Source organism: Rhea pennata, chromosome 5 (assembly GCF_028389875.1).
Source record: "Rhea pennata isolate bPtePen1 chromosome 5, bPtePen1.pri, whole genome shotgun sequence".
Taxonomy (NCBI): Eukaryota; Metazoa; Chordata; class Aves; order Rheiformes; family Rheidae; genus Rhea; species Rhea pennata.
Genome location: NC_084667.1, coordinates 1,176,131 through 1,194,427, shown reverse-complemented (window position 1 = coordinate 1,194,427; position 18,297 = coordinate 1,176,131). Strand labels below are relative to the sequence as shown.

The following is an 18,297-nucleotide window of genomic DNA, read 5'->3' as shown; positions in this document are numbered from 1 at the left end:
TCTTGTTTCTGCCGTGTTAAACGGGGATAACTCCCCCCCCCACTGGAAAGGTGGCTGCAAGAACAAGTTCGTTAGTACTAGCGGAGCACTCGCGCAGACACTGGGCAGGCGACGGGTCACGGTGTGGCCAAGGCGGGGTCTCGGCGCAGGGCAGCGGGCCGGGGGCCGGGAGGCCGGCGCGATGCAGCGCGCAGCAGGCCGCGGGGGGCGAAGGCGGCACGCTCGCCGCCGCCGGCTCTGGGCTTTCCGGGCTGCTCGGCGCTCGGCGTGGCCCCTGTCGCTTGTCACAGGGTCGGTGCGCGAGCTGGCGTCTCCTGCGCATCGGCAGGCTGCCCACTACGGCCCGCCGGCGCTCGTGGCAGGTTTTGCCGCGCGTTGGGTGGGATGAATTTGGCGGGGCGCAGTGGGAGCTCCCCCGCCGCAGCCTCCCTGCCGTGCTTCGCACTAGCTCAGCAGAGACGGTGTGCCGGAGGCGATGGACGCGGGCCGCCCCGTCACCCGGGCGGACAGCGCAGAGGCGCGTGGGCAGGACGGGCCGGGGCAGGAGCTGCTCCAGCACAGAGCACAGACCTCGCTCATGCCGCCGTTCGCTTACCGACTCTTACCAGCACCCAGTCCCACACAGGAGCCCTCGGCACTCGCGTGGGGGATGACGTGCAAATTGCTGCGCCCATCCAAACAGCGTAAGAAATTATTTGCATAAAATGGTACACGTGAAGCAGAAACAACCTCGGTGGTTTACAGGAGGTTGAAGTCGGTAACTTCTTGAGGTGGGTTTCAGAGCTCTGACCTGGGCCTCCCTTGTGGCGGTCCAGGGTCGGCAGCTCCTAGCCCGCGCGGGGCGCGCGGAGGACGGTCGACCACTCTTTCCATTACGGCAGATCGAGGAGTGCGCCTTCTGCCCCCGCCCCGCCGCCCCCAGCACTTCGCTGTCGCAGGCTAGACATGCCCGGGTTCTTCTCTCTCTCCTCCCAGCACGAGGTTTGGCAGATTCACCCTCTGTGTCGCTTTCCTCCGCACCGCTCGCTGCTGGGACCCAGCAGAGGCAGCGCAGGGCGGCTGTCCTCTCGCCCCCGGCTCCAGCACGCCCGGGCGACGCCTGGCCCCACCGCAGCCGCTCCGCGTTTGCCGGCACGGCACGTCGGTTCGGCGCGGCCCCGGCGCTTCCCTGCCTGGCCGCTTGGTCCCCACCTCGTGCACGCGCGTCTCACGAGCCGCCGCTGGCGTCTGCTCTCGCCGGACTCTGTCGGGCTGCTTTCGGACCCCGTCTCGGCAGCCGGGATCGCTCCGACCGCGGCCTCCCGGCCCCCCCCTCCCCGCAGCCGGCCTGGCCGAGCGCCGGCTGGAGGCGCCGGGGCACGGGGCTCCCTCCTGGAGTGCCCGTGCTGCTCAGGACGGGCCGGCGCAGGACTGCTGAGCCTCATCCCGCCCCTGAGGACCCCGGAGAAACGCCCCAGCTCTGCGCCCCTCACGCGTGCAGCGAGTTCGCCGGCGCCCCTGCTGAGGACCTCGCCGCTGCCGCGGCCGAGCTCGAGAGAGCCGAGCGATCCCAGGCGGGAGGTCGGGGCGCTGTTCGCAGGTCCCGGGTTGCGCGGCGCCGGACGCGGGCAGCTCGGAGCTGCCCCGCGGTACAGCCTTTCTCGGCCTCGGTCTCCAGCCCGAGAGACACGGGCGAGCGTCTGAACGCCCTCCTGCGCTCGTGCTCGTTCCCCAGATGTTTCGGCCTGCCCCAAAGGGGCACCACGAGCGCAGCCCGGCGTGGCTCAGGACTGCTCTGTGGTGACTCAGTGGGTCAGTTTTGCCCATGGCAAGGTCCTGGCCAGGTTCGTACGGCCTGGACCAGCTGGTGCCTCAACAGGGAGCTTCCCCGCGTCCTGCGGAAGCGCTCCATGCCTCCCTTGGGCTGCTGGGCTTCGGCACGCAAGGCACGAGTTCCGCTCGTTCGCCCTAAAACGGAGCGCTGGCATTTCTCCCCGAGAAGGGAGCTGTCTCCGTCCCACCCTGAGCAGCAGCGCCTCGCGGAGCTGCCGGCAAGGGTCCGCGGGGCTGCTCGCGCCCGCGGCGTGGGCTGCCCGAGCTCTGCGTGCCGCGCGAGAGCGTGGGCTTCTCCGGGACGGCGGGAATCCAGCCGCCGCTTCCTGGAAAGGAAGCGCTGCGTGGGGTCGAAGAGTTCAGAGGAAGTGTGGTGATACAGCGAGCGAGGGGATGGTTCGATGGTTCGGCTGCTAGCCTGCGGCTGGGGAGGCCCGACTTCACCGCTCCGCGCTGACACGGCTTCCTGCGGCGCCGCGGGCGAGTCCTCCGGAGCCCGCTCGCCCCCGGCGCTTCGGCTGCTCTGTTCGTGGAGCCAGACGTGTGCCGAAGAGCCCTGGCGGCCTTCGCGGCAGTGCTTCCAGGGACCGGGCTCCCTCAGGACGTCTCGTGCTGAGCAAGCAAGCCCCAGGAGCCACACGTGAGAGCGTGGGCTGCGCTCCCTCGTCTGCGGAGGCTCCCAGCGTTTCCCTGCAGCACGCTCTGGAAACAGAGCCCGTCAAGGCTCTGCAAACGCTCAGAGAGCAGCCAAAGGTACTGCACCGGCGCCGCAGGACCCCTCTGGAAAGGGAAGTGGATGGGCATACACAAACGCCAACGGCTACGCTGCTAGAACGAGGCCAGGCAGCTCGCCGAGCCGGCAGGCCGGTAGCTGCACGTGCCTCGCTCTTCTGGCCTTGTTTGTTCCTGTGTTGTCCCTCTGAGTGGCAAAGCTGGGAAGAAACACCAGGAATGCCCACACAAGTCTGCACCGAGCGCCAGCCACGATCACCTCAGCTTGTATGTTTGTACTGCAATAAGGCGGCACACACAAAACTCCCCAAACTTTTGCTTCAGTGGCTGACTGCGTCTCATCCCCTTGCTGCTGGGAGTTTCTTGCCGTACCACGGTCCAGAGCACTGGACCAGGTTGCCCAGAGAGGCTGTGGAGTCTCCTTCTCCAGAGATCTCCAAAACCCACCTGGATGCAACCCTGTCTAACATGCTGTAGGCGACCCTGCTTGAGCAGGGGGGGTTGGACTAGGTGATCTCCAGAGGTCCCTGCCAACCTCAGCCCTTCTGTGATTCTGTGATGCTGTGATGTGCTGGCAGAGATGGTGAGAGTGCACACAGCCTGGAGTCACGGATGAGCTGGGAGCAACAACCCAGAAAAAGAACAAAGTAAGCAACTGAGGTGAAGATATATGAGAAAAGATAGTTGAACATGGGATAATTGAACATGGCACATGAGAGGAGGAAGAGGCAGGATGAAGCCAAGCTATGGTGTGAGCACTGCCCCGTTGGTGTGTGGGCACGGTTCTTCCCTCGGTTCTGGTGTCATGAGCAGATGAGAAGGCAAACTGCCCATGCTTTTTGGCAGCCCCTTGGCCCCCGCACAGTCACCTCCAGACCCTCTAGTGTGAGGTCCCAGAGGGCACTCCTGGGGCACTGCTGTCCCAGGGGCTGTTTCAGGTGTACCGAGGCCCATACTGAGGATGGAAATAGTCCCAGTAGGCATAGACTGGGGGAGAAACAACAGACGGAAAACAGCTCCTCTTCACTGCTGCCTGGGGGCCGTTAGTCAAGACGAGCACCGGCAGAGGGAGAACAGCAGGATTGCCCCAGCGTGCCACAATATTCCTGTCCCCTGCGCTGCTGCCGTGTCCCCTAGTACCAGCTGTGCTGAGAAGGGGCTGGAGAGAGCAGACAGGGAGCCTGGACCCATGGCGACAGCCTCAGTTCCCCAGCGGTAAAGCTGAACTCTTGCCATGGTGTGGAGGGACAAATAGGTCTCGGTTTCCTTCTGGGTCTGTAGCACCATTATCACTTTACAGTGTTTTCTGGGTACCGGGGATGATACTATTTCCCCTACGGCCCAGTGGTGAGGTATTGATTCACGGTTCAAAGAGTTAAAAAGAGCTTTGTCCTATAGAAAATATGGCTTCTACCAAAACCTGTCCTCCCTGTGATCCTAAGTCTTTCTTCTTAGGTGAGCTTGGTGCTTCAGAGTGCGTACACGAGCCATTTGCACAAACAGCTTCTGCGTGGCACTTGCCAAAGGTGCTGGCCTCGTCCCCAGGACCTGCAACAGTGGTGTTGAGGGTGGTGGGATGGAGGTGGGTGGGTTGCACGTGTGTGGGAGGCTGCCTGGGAATTTCCCTGGCCAGGCTCGGGCAGCAAAGGCTGCCTGGCACTGGACCGCCCTGCCCGCGCATTGCTGGTGCCGCGTGCGGCTCTGCTCCTCCTGCGGCTGGAATTTCTGGGGCTCCCAGCACCACCTCCTCCGCTCTGCCCTCCTTTGAGGGTCCAAGTTTCACCGCCAGAGCTGGGGCTTTTCTTCCTTTACATCTCTGCTGTTTGTCTCAGAGGAAACCCGTATCGCTGTTTTTCAAAACGCCTGAAGGTGTTTTTCGGGGGTTTTTCAGGCTATTTTGAAGCTCGTTTTTCCCAGATGTGCTTTTTTTCTCTCTCTCTCTTCTTTTTTCTTCTTCTGTAACTCTTCTTCGCCTTAGAGTTTCCGGCCACGTGACTTTCAGCTTCCATCCCGTAGGTTCTGAGAAACCACAGGAGGCCGAGACCTAAAGGGAAGGTGCAGAGGCTCGGAGAGGAGAGGCAGAGAAAGTGTCAGCGAGAGCGGGAAGAAGGACAACGAGCCACGGGGAAGGACGAGCGCAGGGAGGCAAAGGAGCACCTCAGGGGAGACACGGAAGGGCAAGGGAGAAAGAAAGGAAAACCAGAAAAAAACCAAGCGCTTCAAGAGTGTAAAGGAAGCCAAAGAGGCCACGGGGAGGCAGACAGAGCCATGCCCCACAGCTCCGACAGCAGCGACTCCAGCAGCTTCAGCCAGTCCCCCCCTCCCAGCAAGCAGGTAAGGGGGATCCCTCCGCAGCCCTCCCGCTCCCCGCCGTCCTTCACGGGTGGCCAGGGGCCCGTGTGCTCGGCAGGAAGGGTAAGAGACTGGCATCCTTCGCTGGCGTGTTCGCAGCGTGCTACGGCGGGGCTTTCTAGGAACGGCTGCGGGGGGAGAGTGATGCGGAGCCGAGCGGTGAGCCCGGGGCGGGAGCCGCGGCTGCCGTGCAGAAGGCAGGAGGAGAAGTGAAGCATGTTAGCTGGGGCCGTGCCAGGGACACCTGGGACCCTGGGCATGGTGGGCCATGATGTCCACCCGTCAGCCAGCAGCCAGGAAGCCACGATGCAGGAGGTGCTTTGTGAAGAGCCTGAACACTCACCTCCTCTCCACAGACCTGAAGGGCCCGGGGGGCCCTGAGGGCTTCCTGCTGCCTCGGACACCACTTGGGGACCAGGAAAGGCCTTGCCACTTTTGGTCTGCCCTTTCTCTGTTCAGCCTCAGAAGCTTTTCATCTCAGAGTAGCGCTGGACAGAGTTTTCCTGTTGTTGCATAGAGTGCCTTAGTGGTAGGTCTTTTGCTCAGGGTATTTCCACCTCCTTCTCTGGCTAAGCTTTATTATAGTTATCATTTGCTCTCTGCCTAGAGCTGGAAACACAAGCAAGTATCTGAGACTTTGCCCAGAAATCTCACGGACAATCAGGGCAGCCGATCAGGGCTTCTGACCTGGGATAGGGAGGCATCCGGGCGCAGAGGGGGATTAAGCAGAGAAGCTGCTGAAGGATGAGGATCAGATTTGCTGCAAGACTTGGGAGCTGCCAAAGCTGTGAGATTTGCAAGGCACTGAAGGGAAGGATAAAACGGTTAGGTTCAAAGGAAAGAAAAGCTCTTGGGCGGGGTGTGTGGGGAGAGAGGATGTGGACAGACTGATGGGCTGGGAAGATAACTTCTGTGGCTGAGTTTCATAGTCCTGTGGGGGAGCAGTGGTGTGAATGTTAGGGAGTCCACAAAAGAGACAGTGACAATGTGAAAATAGAAGATGAAAGAGTCTGAATGACGGTTTTAACTGTCAGAAGGCAGCAGAAGGACCAGATCTGAGCAGGGATCTGCTGCTGCATGAGGCTCGTGACCTGGAGCAAGGAGAAGTGTGCACCTCTCTGCCCAAAAGGCTTAAGAGTTTTGCAGTCAGCGTGGTAGAGCTAGATGCTGCTACTGAGGAACACCAGAAAAGAGCAAGCATAGAGATGAGAGAGCTGGAGCAACTGAGATGTGGGGGAAAAACAAGAGCACTGAGTCTGTCTAGCAGTGTCTTAAGGGCGCACATTGCACTGTAATGGTCTGCAACAAGCAAAGAAGAAGGGTGGTGGAGGGGATGACACCATACCTACAGGAATGAAAGGGAGGAAAAGAGGCTGACTGTCCAGAAAGATGGTCCAGCAAGAAGCTGGAATGCCTGTGGTGTCATATCTCAGCAGAGAGATGGGGAAGAAAAAGTTTCACTGTACAAGTTATTTAAATTGTCTGTTTGGGATACAGTCTTATCTTGGTCCCTCAAGACATATCTCACATCTGTATCTTAGTAAAGGGAGATTTATCTCTTTCCTGCTGTGCCAGGATGATGAAGGTATCAGATCTGCTCCTTCTGGCAACAGGGATGCTAAGAGCATCAACCTTCCTGGCATAGGGCTTTACCCTGATGCTCAGGAGCTGTGTCTCATGCCCTGTGCTTGAAGGATGTTCCTTCGGGGCTGCTCTGCTGTCTCCCTTTCCCACCTCTCCCAGTCCCTCACCCGTGCACAGCAGGTGCAAGGGGAGCAAGGGGACACCCTGTCATTTCCATGCTTCGTGTTTCTCTAGGACTCTTCTGATGACATGAGAAAAGTCCAGAGGCGGGAGAAGAACCGCATCGCTGCCCAGAAGAGCCGCCTGAGGCAGACACAGAAAGCAGACACGCTGCACTTGGTGAGCACTCCCATCCTTTCTCCATCCTCAGTGCTGAGGCTCACTTGGGAGGAACGTGCTTTTACTCTGGGGACTCAGAGCAGAGGTGCTCAGTTTAGGCAGGACGGGAAAAGCAGGGACCAGGGCAGGATGTAAAAGTTAGCGCCAGCAGCAGCCAAAGCACACAACCCAGGCAAGGGCAGGGTTTGTCCATTCAGATGCCCAAAGACACTTCCCCTTCAGCAGGTCCGCAGAGAAATCCTTTGCTTTAGCTGCCACACGTCATAGGCTTCATCTCAAGGCTTGATCAGTGTCACTGGTACCTGCCACCTTCATCGCCCATGGGATGTCCCCTCCTCTGGCACACACAGATCTGCTGCCAGGGTTCATACCTGGGGGGTCCTACTGTCACCATCCATCAGAAATGACAATGGCCACTGAAGCCCTTAGTTTTGCAGACACTTTTGAATTCATAACAAGACTTTATGTCTTACTCCAACATAACCTCTTCTGGCCAGCTGGGTCAGAAGCTCTTTGAACACACAGACGCACATGGGCTGACTCTCCCTGCTTTTGTCCTTCGTGCCATCACTCACACACCAGCGCATGATGCTACCTTTCTGAGATGATGGCACCTTGTACTCACTGCTGCGGATGACTGTGCAACGCAGAATTGATTCCCTGGGACTCTACACAGTATGGATACCTAAACACGATTCATTTTCTAGTATTTTAAATATCCCAGGGTAGAGCTTGAATCCCTTTCTATATCTAACACTGTACAGTATCTGGAAGCTTTTCCTGTTGTGTAGCACGGATTTTCCCTCTGTTGGTTTCAGCCCTGCTGTCCCATTCCCCTCCAGTGGCACTGTGGGCAGGCTACCCATGCAGCTCTGCCTGGCATGAAGAACTAGGTTTTAGCTCTTTGGGAGGAATGGTCACTTCTGGTTGTATGTACTTGGGCAGCATTTTGCGGGCAGTGTCAGAGAAGAGGGGCTGGGCTCCTTTGCCATTTTGCGTTTTGGTAAGTGAAATGCCATGGGTAAGTGGTGAGCTGGAAGGCGAACGTGCAGCCTGCCGTAGGCAGAGACCTCTGTGTCCCTGTGCTGGGTTGGCTACCCTTTGAAAAGTGGAAACTATTTAGAAACTATCCTTTGACTTAGTGTTCTTCATCTCCCCTAAATCCCCATTTCTGGGAAGAATTCTTGAGAAGCTGGCTCTGAACCTTCCTTCCTACTGAGTGCCCCCACTCTTTGCTTAGAGCTGTGTAAGACAGAGATTTTACTCTTTTATCAGTAGCTAATGATCCTTCTTGGGCTGACTTGGCAGTAGGCTGATTGGTTTAGGGCTGTCAGCAGCAGTGGCTCTGGGTGACTGTGTGAGAGGGATGAAGTAGGACACCCTCTCCTTGGGGCTGGTGCTTTCTCCAAGACAATCCTCGAGGTGGATACGAGCTCCGATCGTCTCCCAGGAAAATCCTTGCTAGCTGTGCACCAAGAAGAAATGGGCAGCTCTACTTAGGGCAGACCATAAAACACTTAGGTGGTTCCTGCTGCTCCGCTCACCGCGATACCAGACATCTTGCCTGCCCAGTGTCTAACGAACACAGGACAGGAGGAGCATGGCTAAGCTCAGTCTTACAGGATGAAGAGAGGATGCTCGCAGCCAGGGAGACAGCCAGAGGAAGAGACAGCGATAACTAGAGGATGGATGTTGAATTTTTGCTAAGTTTTTTTCAGTCTCTTGTTCACAGTGACCCTCCACTGCTCTCGGGTTCGTTCCCTGAGTGCTCAGGTTGGCTCAGCACTGGGGGCCACATCTCTCTCTGATCTGGTTCTGCTCAAGGAGTGGGGCTCTGCTTGGGCTACTGGTGGTAGGAAAGGACCCAGCAGGTCCATCTGCCCCAGGACATTGTGGCTTTTATCTTGAGGGGAATGAGTCACCAGGAGCTTGGGATTTCCCAGCCCCCTGGTGATTCCGATCAGCTCCTGAGATAAATGTTGGTCATGTTTTCCAAATGTTGGTCATGCCACGTCTGAGCGATGCTAATTTCCTTTGCGAGGTCCTCGTGCGATAGCTGCTGTAAACAGTGGCTGGGCAAGGTGCCGCAGCCGCGGAGAGCGGGCACCTCCGGGCGGCAGAGGGGTGGCAGCTCTGCTCTGCAGCGGCGGGTGCCGGGGGGCACAGCCCCACGGCCAGGAGAGCAGGCGGAGGAGGCGGTTTCAGGATCTCTGGGCGCTGACCGCTGCGTCTCGCTTTGGCCGTCTGGCCTGGACTCCCGGCGTCTGCCTGCGGATGCTGCGCGTCGGTCCTGCCCCGGGCCGCCGGCAGCGGGTGCCCGGCGCCGGGGTGCTCCCAGCTGCGTTTCGGTAGCGGTGGAGGTAGGGAAGACCGTGATGTGCTCGGGATCTTTGAGACAAGACTCGGCATCGTTGTTAATCCCTTTGTTGTTGTTATTATTAATAACAGTAATAATTCTGTTCTTCTGAGGCCTCGGTTTCTCTTTTCTTCTGACTCAAGCGTCTCCCCCTCCGCGCTCGCGCGGTGTGGCTGGTTTCCCCGGCTGCTGGCAGGAAGCAGTGAGTCTTTTCTTTCCAGGGCAATGACAGGTTTGCTGCGGCAGGTGGTTTTCTGGCTGAAGACGGCGGTTATGCAGCGCGCCCTCCCCCCCGGCGGGCGCGGGTGCGTGAGAGCAGCCGAGAAAGCCTGGGCGGCCACCGCCGCAGTCACTTCTCGTAAGCGGCGCCGGGGCCAGCGGGCGCGGAGGCCCCCGAGCCCCGCCGCGCCGCCCCGCCGGCCGGCCTGCCGGCGGGGGGAGGGCGGTTTGCCCAGGCTCCGCGCCGATTTTACCGGAAACATGTCATTCTGGAAACTCTGCGGGGCCGCGAGGAGCGACCCCCGCCCCCGGGCGCCCTTCCGCTGCCGCTCGCCCCGCGCCCGCGGCAGCAGCGACCTCCCGGCGGGGCTGGGCGCTCGCCGTGCCTCGTGCCGGGGACGCGCAGGCTCGCCGGGCCCCGTGCCGGGGACGCGTAGGCTCGCCGTGCCCTGTGCCGGGGACGCACAGGTTACCGTGCCCCGTGCCGAGGATGCGCAGGTTACCGTGCCCCGTGCCGGGGACGCGCAGGCTCGCCGTGCCCCGTGCCGGGGACGCACAGGTTACCGTGCCCCGTGCCGGGGGATGCGCAGGCTTGCCGGGCCCCGTGCCGGGGATGCGCAGGTTACCGTACCCCGTGCCGGGGACGCGCGGGCTCGCCGTGCCCCGTGCCGGGGACGCGCGGGCTCGCCGCGCTTACGTCCCGAGCGCAAACAGCTCGATGCAGCCGGGCGCCAGCGGCACCCCGGGGCTCCCGCTCCCCCGCGCCGTGCCGCCCCGCGCCCGCCTGCCCCGCTCACCCCGGTGGCTCCGTGCTCAGGGCGGCCCTGTGGTTTTGTCTCCACAGGAGAGCGAAGACCTGGAGAGGCAGAACGCGGCTCTGCGCCGGGAGATCAAGCAGCTGACGGAGGAGATGAAGCACTTCACCTCGATGCTGAGCTCCCACGAGCCGCTCTGCTCCATCCTGACCGCGGCGGCTCCGCCGCCCCCGGAGGTGCTCTACGCCACGCACTCCTTCCACCAGCCCCACATCAGCTCCCCACGCTTCCAGCACTGAGCCGCCGCCGGACACAGAGCCCGCGGGCTCGGCGGGCGGCCACGGCCACCGCGCGGGGCTCGCTCTTTCACCCACGGGAGAGGGACAGACAGACACCCCTTCTCACAGTGCACGCTCCGAGTGACTTGTCTAAGACTCGTCCCCTGCGCAGACCCGGCAGAGCCACCGGGAGGGCACCCTGGGGCGGTTTCCAGCTTGGGTCCTGGCAGAGCGGAGACATTCGCCGGAGGGCACCAGCCGCCTCCCCTGGAGCTTGCGCTGGGCGTTGCAGGAGTGTGTGCCAGAGGGGCAGCCTGCCTGGGAGCGCAACAGCGGGCGCTCCGGCGAGAGGAAAGGGAGCAGGGCGGCAGGGAATTCCGGGGGCCGTAGAGTACCAGGGCAAAACTGGTTTATTTTTGTAAAATAAAGAACAAAAATGCTTACCCTCTGTTTCCAAAACGTGTCGAGCCGCTCCTAAGGCCCCGTGTGCTGCAGCAGGATCGCCGGCAGCCGCGGGGGAGAGCGTGGTGTTCTGGGGCAGCCCTAGACGGGCTGGCGTCCAACCCGGGGCAGCCGCTGCAGCCTGCACTGAAGCGGGGCTCGTGCGCGTGGGGATCGGTTTGTGGGGTGGTGGGGTCGCTGGGGGAGATGGGATCCTCCTTGCTGCGAGGCTGGCCCCGGCTCATGAGTCTGGGTTGCCAGACGGTATCGCAGCTCTCACTCCTGCTGACTCCCCGGCCTCTCCTCTGACGACAGCGTGCTCCCCTCGCCCGCATGTAGGCACAGCGCCTACCCTGTCACCTCCTGTGCTGGCCTTGGTGGGCTGGTGGAGCCTCTAACGTGACAACCAGTGCAGCGTGGATGTCTGTGTAGGGTGGATTAATTCTGTGGGGTCTGACCTAACGGTAATACAGTCCTGCCCTTATGGATGGTCTCTATAGCTAACGCCCCAATCAGCCAGCCGTCCCACCTTCACAGCCCTCAGGAGCAGTTAGGGAAAGTCTGTAATGTGCTGTGCCGTGCGCATCTGCTCTGTCTAGCTTGCCCAAGTGAGCAGGGTGACAACCGAACACACCTGTCCTTCAGAGAGCACTTCCCAGATGGGTCTAGCAGGCGCTGGGATTGTTCCTGCTATAGGCTGTTGAAGATGCCTGGGACCTCCTGCCTCCTGCTGATGTGCTGGCATGGGGAGCACCATGGCCTGAGACACCTGGTTGCCAGCATGTGAGCCTGGGTGTTGCCACCCTACAAAGCAATTCCCACCCTCAGTGATCATGCCCTAGACTGTACCGCTCTACAACCCCCTGAAAGAGATGCTCACACAGGTGAGGATGGTGGTTACTCTAACAGGGCAGCTGGGTTTTCTGTTATATTGAAGAAGCAGAATACACCTTCAGGCAGCAAAAAGATTCTAACCATGTCCAAAAAAAAAAAAAACAAACAAACAAAAAAAAAACAGATCAGTGGGAGCAATTTCAGTATGTCTTATACTATCCTTGTTATCTACAACACCCTCACTCCTAAATCTCGCATTAAGCGTCCATCCATTCATGGAACAACCAGAGCTGCTACTCCCCTGCACAGGCCGTGCTTTGAGCCATCCAGGCTACAAAGGCCCTTCGCAGACTGTATTTCTCTATGATTTCTCCCTTTAAGTCTGGGAGAGACAACTATCAGCAGCTCTACGGGACTTGGCTTGGTTTTGCTGTTAGAAAATCTACTTCTGCTCCTACAGCTTTGGGTGGGTTTGCTCCCATTTTCTTCACTCACTCTTCCCTAGGCTCTGATGCCCCTAAGCTTAGTGGGTCACAAGGAATCAGAGAAAAGAGCTACTGTACCTCACTTGGGGCCTGCTGTGCAGAGCACCGTAGGCTCACTTTCTTCACCAGAGGAGGCAACAGAGCCCTAACAAAGCCTGTGTTGATTTTAAACACAGTTTCTACTATACTACTGGGGAATCTCCATCCTTCCTGCCAGCCTTAGTGTTTTCATGTGGCTTTAAAATTGGTTTTAACTGCAATTAACCTTGATTAGGAGAAGGGCCTACCCTGACACACATGTATTGCCTGTGCCCATACAGATACAAAGCCAATACTTCTGTTGCAAATCTATCAAAGTCTGAGATCCTGCAGGTTGGGTGGGGTTCTGCCTGATGGCCCACAGAATTGCTAGACTACCACTGGTAACGTCTCAGACTTGCTACTGCAACTCAGAACGAAAATAAGTGGTAAGTGGTGAGACTGGAAGACAGATTTGCAACAACATCCTCTCCAGAACCTAAACAATAGTCCTGGCATCATCATCTAGGGTGCTTGCCCTAGACACATGGCTGTCTGTGAGCTGGAAGACCTCCAAGCAGCATTGTGCTCAGCCGTTTTGGCCTAACGCTAGACAGACGTTGATGCTAAAGGACATGTCTTCCGGTCTGACTTGTCTTTTGCCCTCAAAAACCTGACTACAGAAGATGATCTGCACGGCTCAAGTGGTTTTTATCCTCTCAGTTGTTTCTGGTGATCGTTAGGTGTCTTGCTTTGTTAGGAAGAATGGTTTCCCTGGGAGACTGGCCTTAGCACAGAAACATCTCTGCTCAGGTCCACCAGCCAGAGCTCAGCTAAAGGTCCTTTCCTGAGGCTATTTGTAGAGCTGCGCCAGGTGCTTGTTCAGGCTCTGTGAAGAGATTCCTTCCCATCTTTACCTGTGCTGTGTCTTGCTTCCCCTTCCTAGGCTCCTGTCCTCTCTTCTCACACAAATAGCTTTCAGGCCCTCCCTGTTGTCAGCTGATGAACTGTCAGCTAGCTCAAAAAGGGCAAAGGGCCGGGCAGTGGCCACAGCAGTCATCTTCCGTTGTGTCTCCCATCCACAGCAGAAACCCTTTTGCATGTCATTTCAGTGGCACCTTGCATTTCTAAAGGGCTGTGTGAGTATTCTCCACGCCCGTCCCCAGGGAGCAGTCTGCTGCTTGCTGGTCCACGGGAAAGGGGTTCTGGGCACACAGGTGAAGTCGGGTGCTGGCTGGGCCTGTGGCAGCTTTCCCTGTTTTGATGGCCTAGTGTCAGTGCCTTTCCAGTGCACTATATAGTCCTGTATTTAAGAGGTTTTTCAAAGCAGCAAAGAAAGGATGAAGGCTCACAGTGTGCAGAGACCCTATTTCTAAGTGAAAGAAGGATGGGTAGAAAGTTTTAAGATTGCTCTTTCCAGTAAGCACATGCTTGCTGAAATACTGCGTTTGTGCTGGCCTCTACTGGCAAAAGCAGAGCTCTCCTGGCATCAGCTGTCCTCAGTTTTGAAAAACTTTTCTTTTTGCACTCCACTATGGCAGAGCTGTCTTAAAAGAACAGCCTGGCTGTTACTAGGCACTGTGGAAAGGACTGCGAGGATCAAAATGAGTGTGAGTGAAGGCCAGGGTCGGGTAAGGGTGTAATCACTGCCCAAAGAGGATGTACAGGCCCAACCATAAACACAGAGCTGTGGTTGCCTTTGGCCTGAGTATTCGGTATTTTGGGCCAGGGGCTGGGTCTGCTCTGTGATTCTGGCAGGTTTCCACCAACGCTGAAGGGTGTGGGGAGCTCAGCTCAGCATCCCCCAGCACCTCCCGTTCCTTCAGTGCTAGCAGAGCCTCATGTGGACAGTGCTCTGCTGATCGTAGAAGGGACTGAGCACAGGAGAGAGTCACAGTAACAGAACTGACAGAATCAGTAAGGTTGTAAGGGACCTCTGGAGATCATCTAGTCCAACCTCCCAAAGATTTCCTGGTGCTGGTTCCACTGGGGCTTGAACCAGGATCTTCAGCATGTAAAGCAGATGTGATAGCCACTACACTATCCCTCTACTCCCATGCTTAAAAAAGAACCATAGACCTGGCTGAAGTCCTAACTAATCATAATTGCATTTACTGACTCTCTGTAATATATTACATATATGAGGGGAGAATGGTGGATTTCACTGATTAGATACCCAGGAGAGCCCTTGTAGAAGTGCTTGGACTGGATTTCTGCCCAGTAGCCTTGTCCCTAAGGCTCCACTGTGGAAATACCCTTGGCTAACCCACCCGAAACCAAGACAGTTTGAGCCTAGGAGAGCAGTGAGGGCAGGTGGAAGATGGCACTGGGCTTCCCTGGTGCTCTTGAAGCCTTGGTGAATGTTGTCTCCAAATTTACACAGCTGGTGCCTTCTCTGCAGTAAGACAATACAGAGATGTGGCAAATATTTGTTGATATAGTCAGAGAATATAGGGAACTGGGGGACACAGGAGTTACCTTATCCTTTAAGGCCTTCACCAAATCTCATCGTCTCCTATGCATGTGACATCAAGACACCTCTGTGCGGAAGGGAAGCAAGTCACAAAATATGGAGGATGCCATAATTTTCTGGTTTCCATCCCCCTAAAAGCACACACTCAGCACTTTTCAAGTTCTCAGTATCAGCATTTCAGGGCTTTTTCTACAGTAAGATGAATGAAGATATGGCATTCAGTGCTGACTTAAGCTTAACATATCTCCCCAGATGGGAAGCCCAGGCTAATCTTTATGCCTGATACTCTCTTCCTGCATTCCTCTCCTCAGGTCAGCTGCAAGCTCCCAAAGCGCCAGCTGCCAAGGTGGGGAGAAATAGTGCCAGTTGTCATCTCATGGGAAGGTACATTTATCCTGTATACAGCTGCTATGATCCCAGCTGTCATCACTCTGACATCCTGCCTCTAAATTGATTCAACTGCGAATTTCTCTCTTGGGGGTAAAGAAGGGGTACTACCCAAGCACAGTACACGTGTAGCCAGAGGAGAGGAAGAGGTGCATTTCTTCCATTTGGCAAAGGTCAGACTAGGCAGCTCTCTGGTCCACTTTGCTGTGGCTCCAAAGTATTCATAGACTTCCACAAATCCTGCCTCAGAAGTCACTTCTGCTACTGCTGCCAGCCCGCATCAGCAAAAGAATCATGTCCTTCATATTGCACCAAACCTGCAAAAGAGGTTTATATATATAAAAGAGGCTCATATATAAAAGAGGGCTGCTTTTTAAAATGATTGTAGTGGGGGCATAGGAGATATTTCCACCCAGTACGCCCCCAGCGCCTATTAAAGGAATGCCTGCTTCTTAATACTACATTGGTATTAAGCAGTTTTTCTTTTCTGCATTTTCGTTGACAGTAGCATCATACAAGAATGCTGTAGAGCTGCTAATCTTGCAGGCCGAGACTAAAGAAGATCAGGAGTTACTGCTGAGAGGCACAGCATTTTTATATATCAAAAGCTGGGGAGAAGAGAAAAAGCCAAACATGACGTGAAAGAGTGAGGCATTCTCCCAGTAAATAGCACTGTGCTTCCTTTGTCTGCATGCTGGTTCAGCTGTGTGCCTGGCTGCCTTTCATTTATTAACAATATCTTGAATGGATTTGAGAGTAGGGCAGCAACATTTGTAGATAAACAAAAAGTTATTTATATTAATCAGAAACCTACCAAACTAAATGATAGGGGATATGTTTTCATTTCTCACCAGAGCAGGGTTACGAGTGTGTTAAGGTTATCACCTAAGTATACCATTTTCTCATAGCTCTTATTGCAGACTCTAGGTGCTGAGAATCTTACTGCTTCAGAAACATTCACTGCAGAGTGAATGCATGTTCCTCCCAACTCCTGTACCAATTCTTTTCTCTTTCCTAAGACCTAATGATGAATCTTTTCTCTCCTCACCACAATGATCATACAGTATCCTGGTCCCTAGTATTTGTACTTGGTTTTCTTTTTGCTGAAAAGAGAGTATAGAGGAAGAAGAGGAACATGCCAGAGTTACTAATTATCAATGCACATTTCTAGCACTCTTTAGTTATTAATTAATACCAGCTGCAGCATTAGAAGATGAAAAACTCATTTGTGTCATTGGCATGAGCTGCTATGACTCACTGAGATCAAGGCTGGAGGATGCTGAGTAAGAAGGGCTTATATACTTTGAGCTTTTGGTATTTGGGGTTAATCTATGACCCTGATCTGGATTGGGGATGTAAATCTAGACTGTGGCTGAGGTTTGAGTCTAGCTGGCTCTTTTTCTCACTTCTTTTATTCTGAGCTGAGCAAAGAGCTCTTCATGATCCATACGCATGTCTGGTGCACAGCAGATTAAGGTGGTTGCACTCCAGTGCCAGAGCAGATAAAGGCTATGCATGTATGTCTTCACAACTACGTGCATCTTCAAAGCTTTTTGCAAGCAAAATTGGAGAGTTGGGTTTAAAAGCTGAAGCAGTGCAGCATGCTAACCACAGTTCCTCAGCTTTTGGATTAGAGATGGTTGTCATCCGGCCAGATCAGAGCACGGGGCAGAGCAAGTTGATATCTGTGTGCAGATGTGTGCGTGCCATGCAGAGGTACTGTAACTGCCCTGTGCCTCAAGCAGCGTGAGCTAACCAACAACCGGCACATCTGAGGAACCATGGGTCTAAGCGCACTTCCACATTGCACACTTGCTCCAATTTTATGCCTTTTTCTTGCTGTAAGAAGGCAGCTATAAGCTGACAGAATACTAGCACTTCAGTCATGCAGTCCTATGTGTCTTTGCAATTCAGGCTTATATGATTCATCCACCCAAACATCACACCTGAACTGGACAGGGTTACATTAAAGCCATGGGTGTGCTAAAGCCTGGTTTTAAATGGATTTCAGATTAGATCTGAAAAGATATGGTAGTTCATGTTGCTTTGGGGCAAGCCAGTGCAGACAAGGTCATGTGGCGTGAGACAACCAGACGGGGACAACAGCTCTGCCTCTGGCAGAGCCACAGGCAAACCACGCTAACTCCCGACGCCACAGTTTCCTCTGTAAAACGGAGGCAAATGATGTGTCCCCAGTGGAATTTTCTGAGAGCAGATGAGATATGCTGAAGAGGAGCAAGATGTTATTTCTCTTCCTTTAGTTGAAACTAGAATTATGCTTTTGAAAGGTCTTAAATTTTGAAGAGGCTAGATTTGGTGCTCAAAATTATCACCTGGACAGCTTAGGTGGTACTGAGGTCTGCAGTCTTTCCAGAGTTGTTGTAGAACTAAGCCTTCATACTTTATATTGAGGAAGGTCGTTTTTGCATAATTCTGAATGTTGCAGAGCTTGTATGCTGCACTGTTGCCAAAGTAGCTGCGCATTACTGTAGTAATGATCCATATGCATGTCTCCAGGTATTTACCCAGAAAATAAACAGGGATTTACCCAGAAAAAACAGGGATGATTCATAAGGGTTTTGGGTATGAAAATAATTGTGCATCTACGCTATAGTTATAAACTAATCCACGGCTTTTGCAAACTGTACACGGGGGCCTGCTGCCTCCCGACGGCCCTGGGTGTAGGAGGCTGTGGGTGCCGGCAGAGGGCTCGCAGCTTCCTCCCCTGCTCCGCAGGGAACGCCGCCGCTTTGCCCCGCGCCCCGGCCCCCCGCGCCGCGGGCAGCCGGCCGCCGTATCGCATCCGGGGGGGGCAGCTGGGAATACCCAGCGGATGCGAGTGGTCCTGCCAGGTTTCTGAGTCTTGCCATTTAGTCTAATGATAGAAATACCTGGTTTCTAGAGCCCTCCACTATAGCAGTTTAGGTGCTGAACTTGATAAATGTAAAGTAAAAATTGAATGACCCTCTCCCTGTATACTGTTCTGGAGTCCTGGTGGGACTGCTCAACAAAATGAGTCTCAGCAGATGCCTCTCTGTCTAAGGTGTCTAAGGACTGGGGGCTAAATTGCCTTCCGTGCTATTCCTCGGTGCCTATCTTTATCCGCCCACACTGATGTGCAGCTCCACCTTCTCTCTTTTTCCTTTGTACTGATAAAGACACTGAAATGTAATGTCTAACTTACCCTTTACAGCCTCCACTGACAGGGATCTTGTAAACTTCCTTGCAATGT

The 18,297-nt window shown here is 55.5% G+C and overlaps 1 protein-coding gene across 1 annotated transcript; it reads left to right on the top strand.

The window, feature by feature from the left end:
* The first annotated feature begins 4,646 nt into the window (after positions 1-4,646).
* On the top strand, positions 4,647-10,515 carry BATF (basic leucine zipper ATF-like transcription factor). Its single transcript, XM_062577618.1, has 3 exons — positions 4,647-4,878; positions 6,715-6,819; positions 10,239-10,515. Exons 1-3 carry the CDS (start codon positions 4,813-4,815, stop codon positions 10,446-10,448), a joined length of 381 nt encoding a protein of 126 aa, XP_062433602.1. The 5' UTR covers positions 4,647-4,812; the 3' UTR covers positions 10,449-10,515.
* The last annotated feature ends 7,782 nt before the right edge of the window (positions 10,516-18,297 follow it).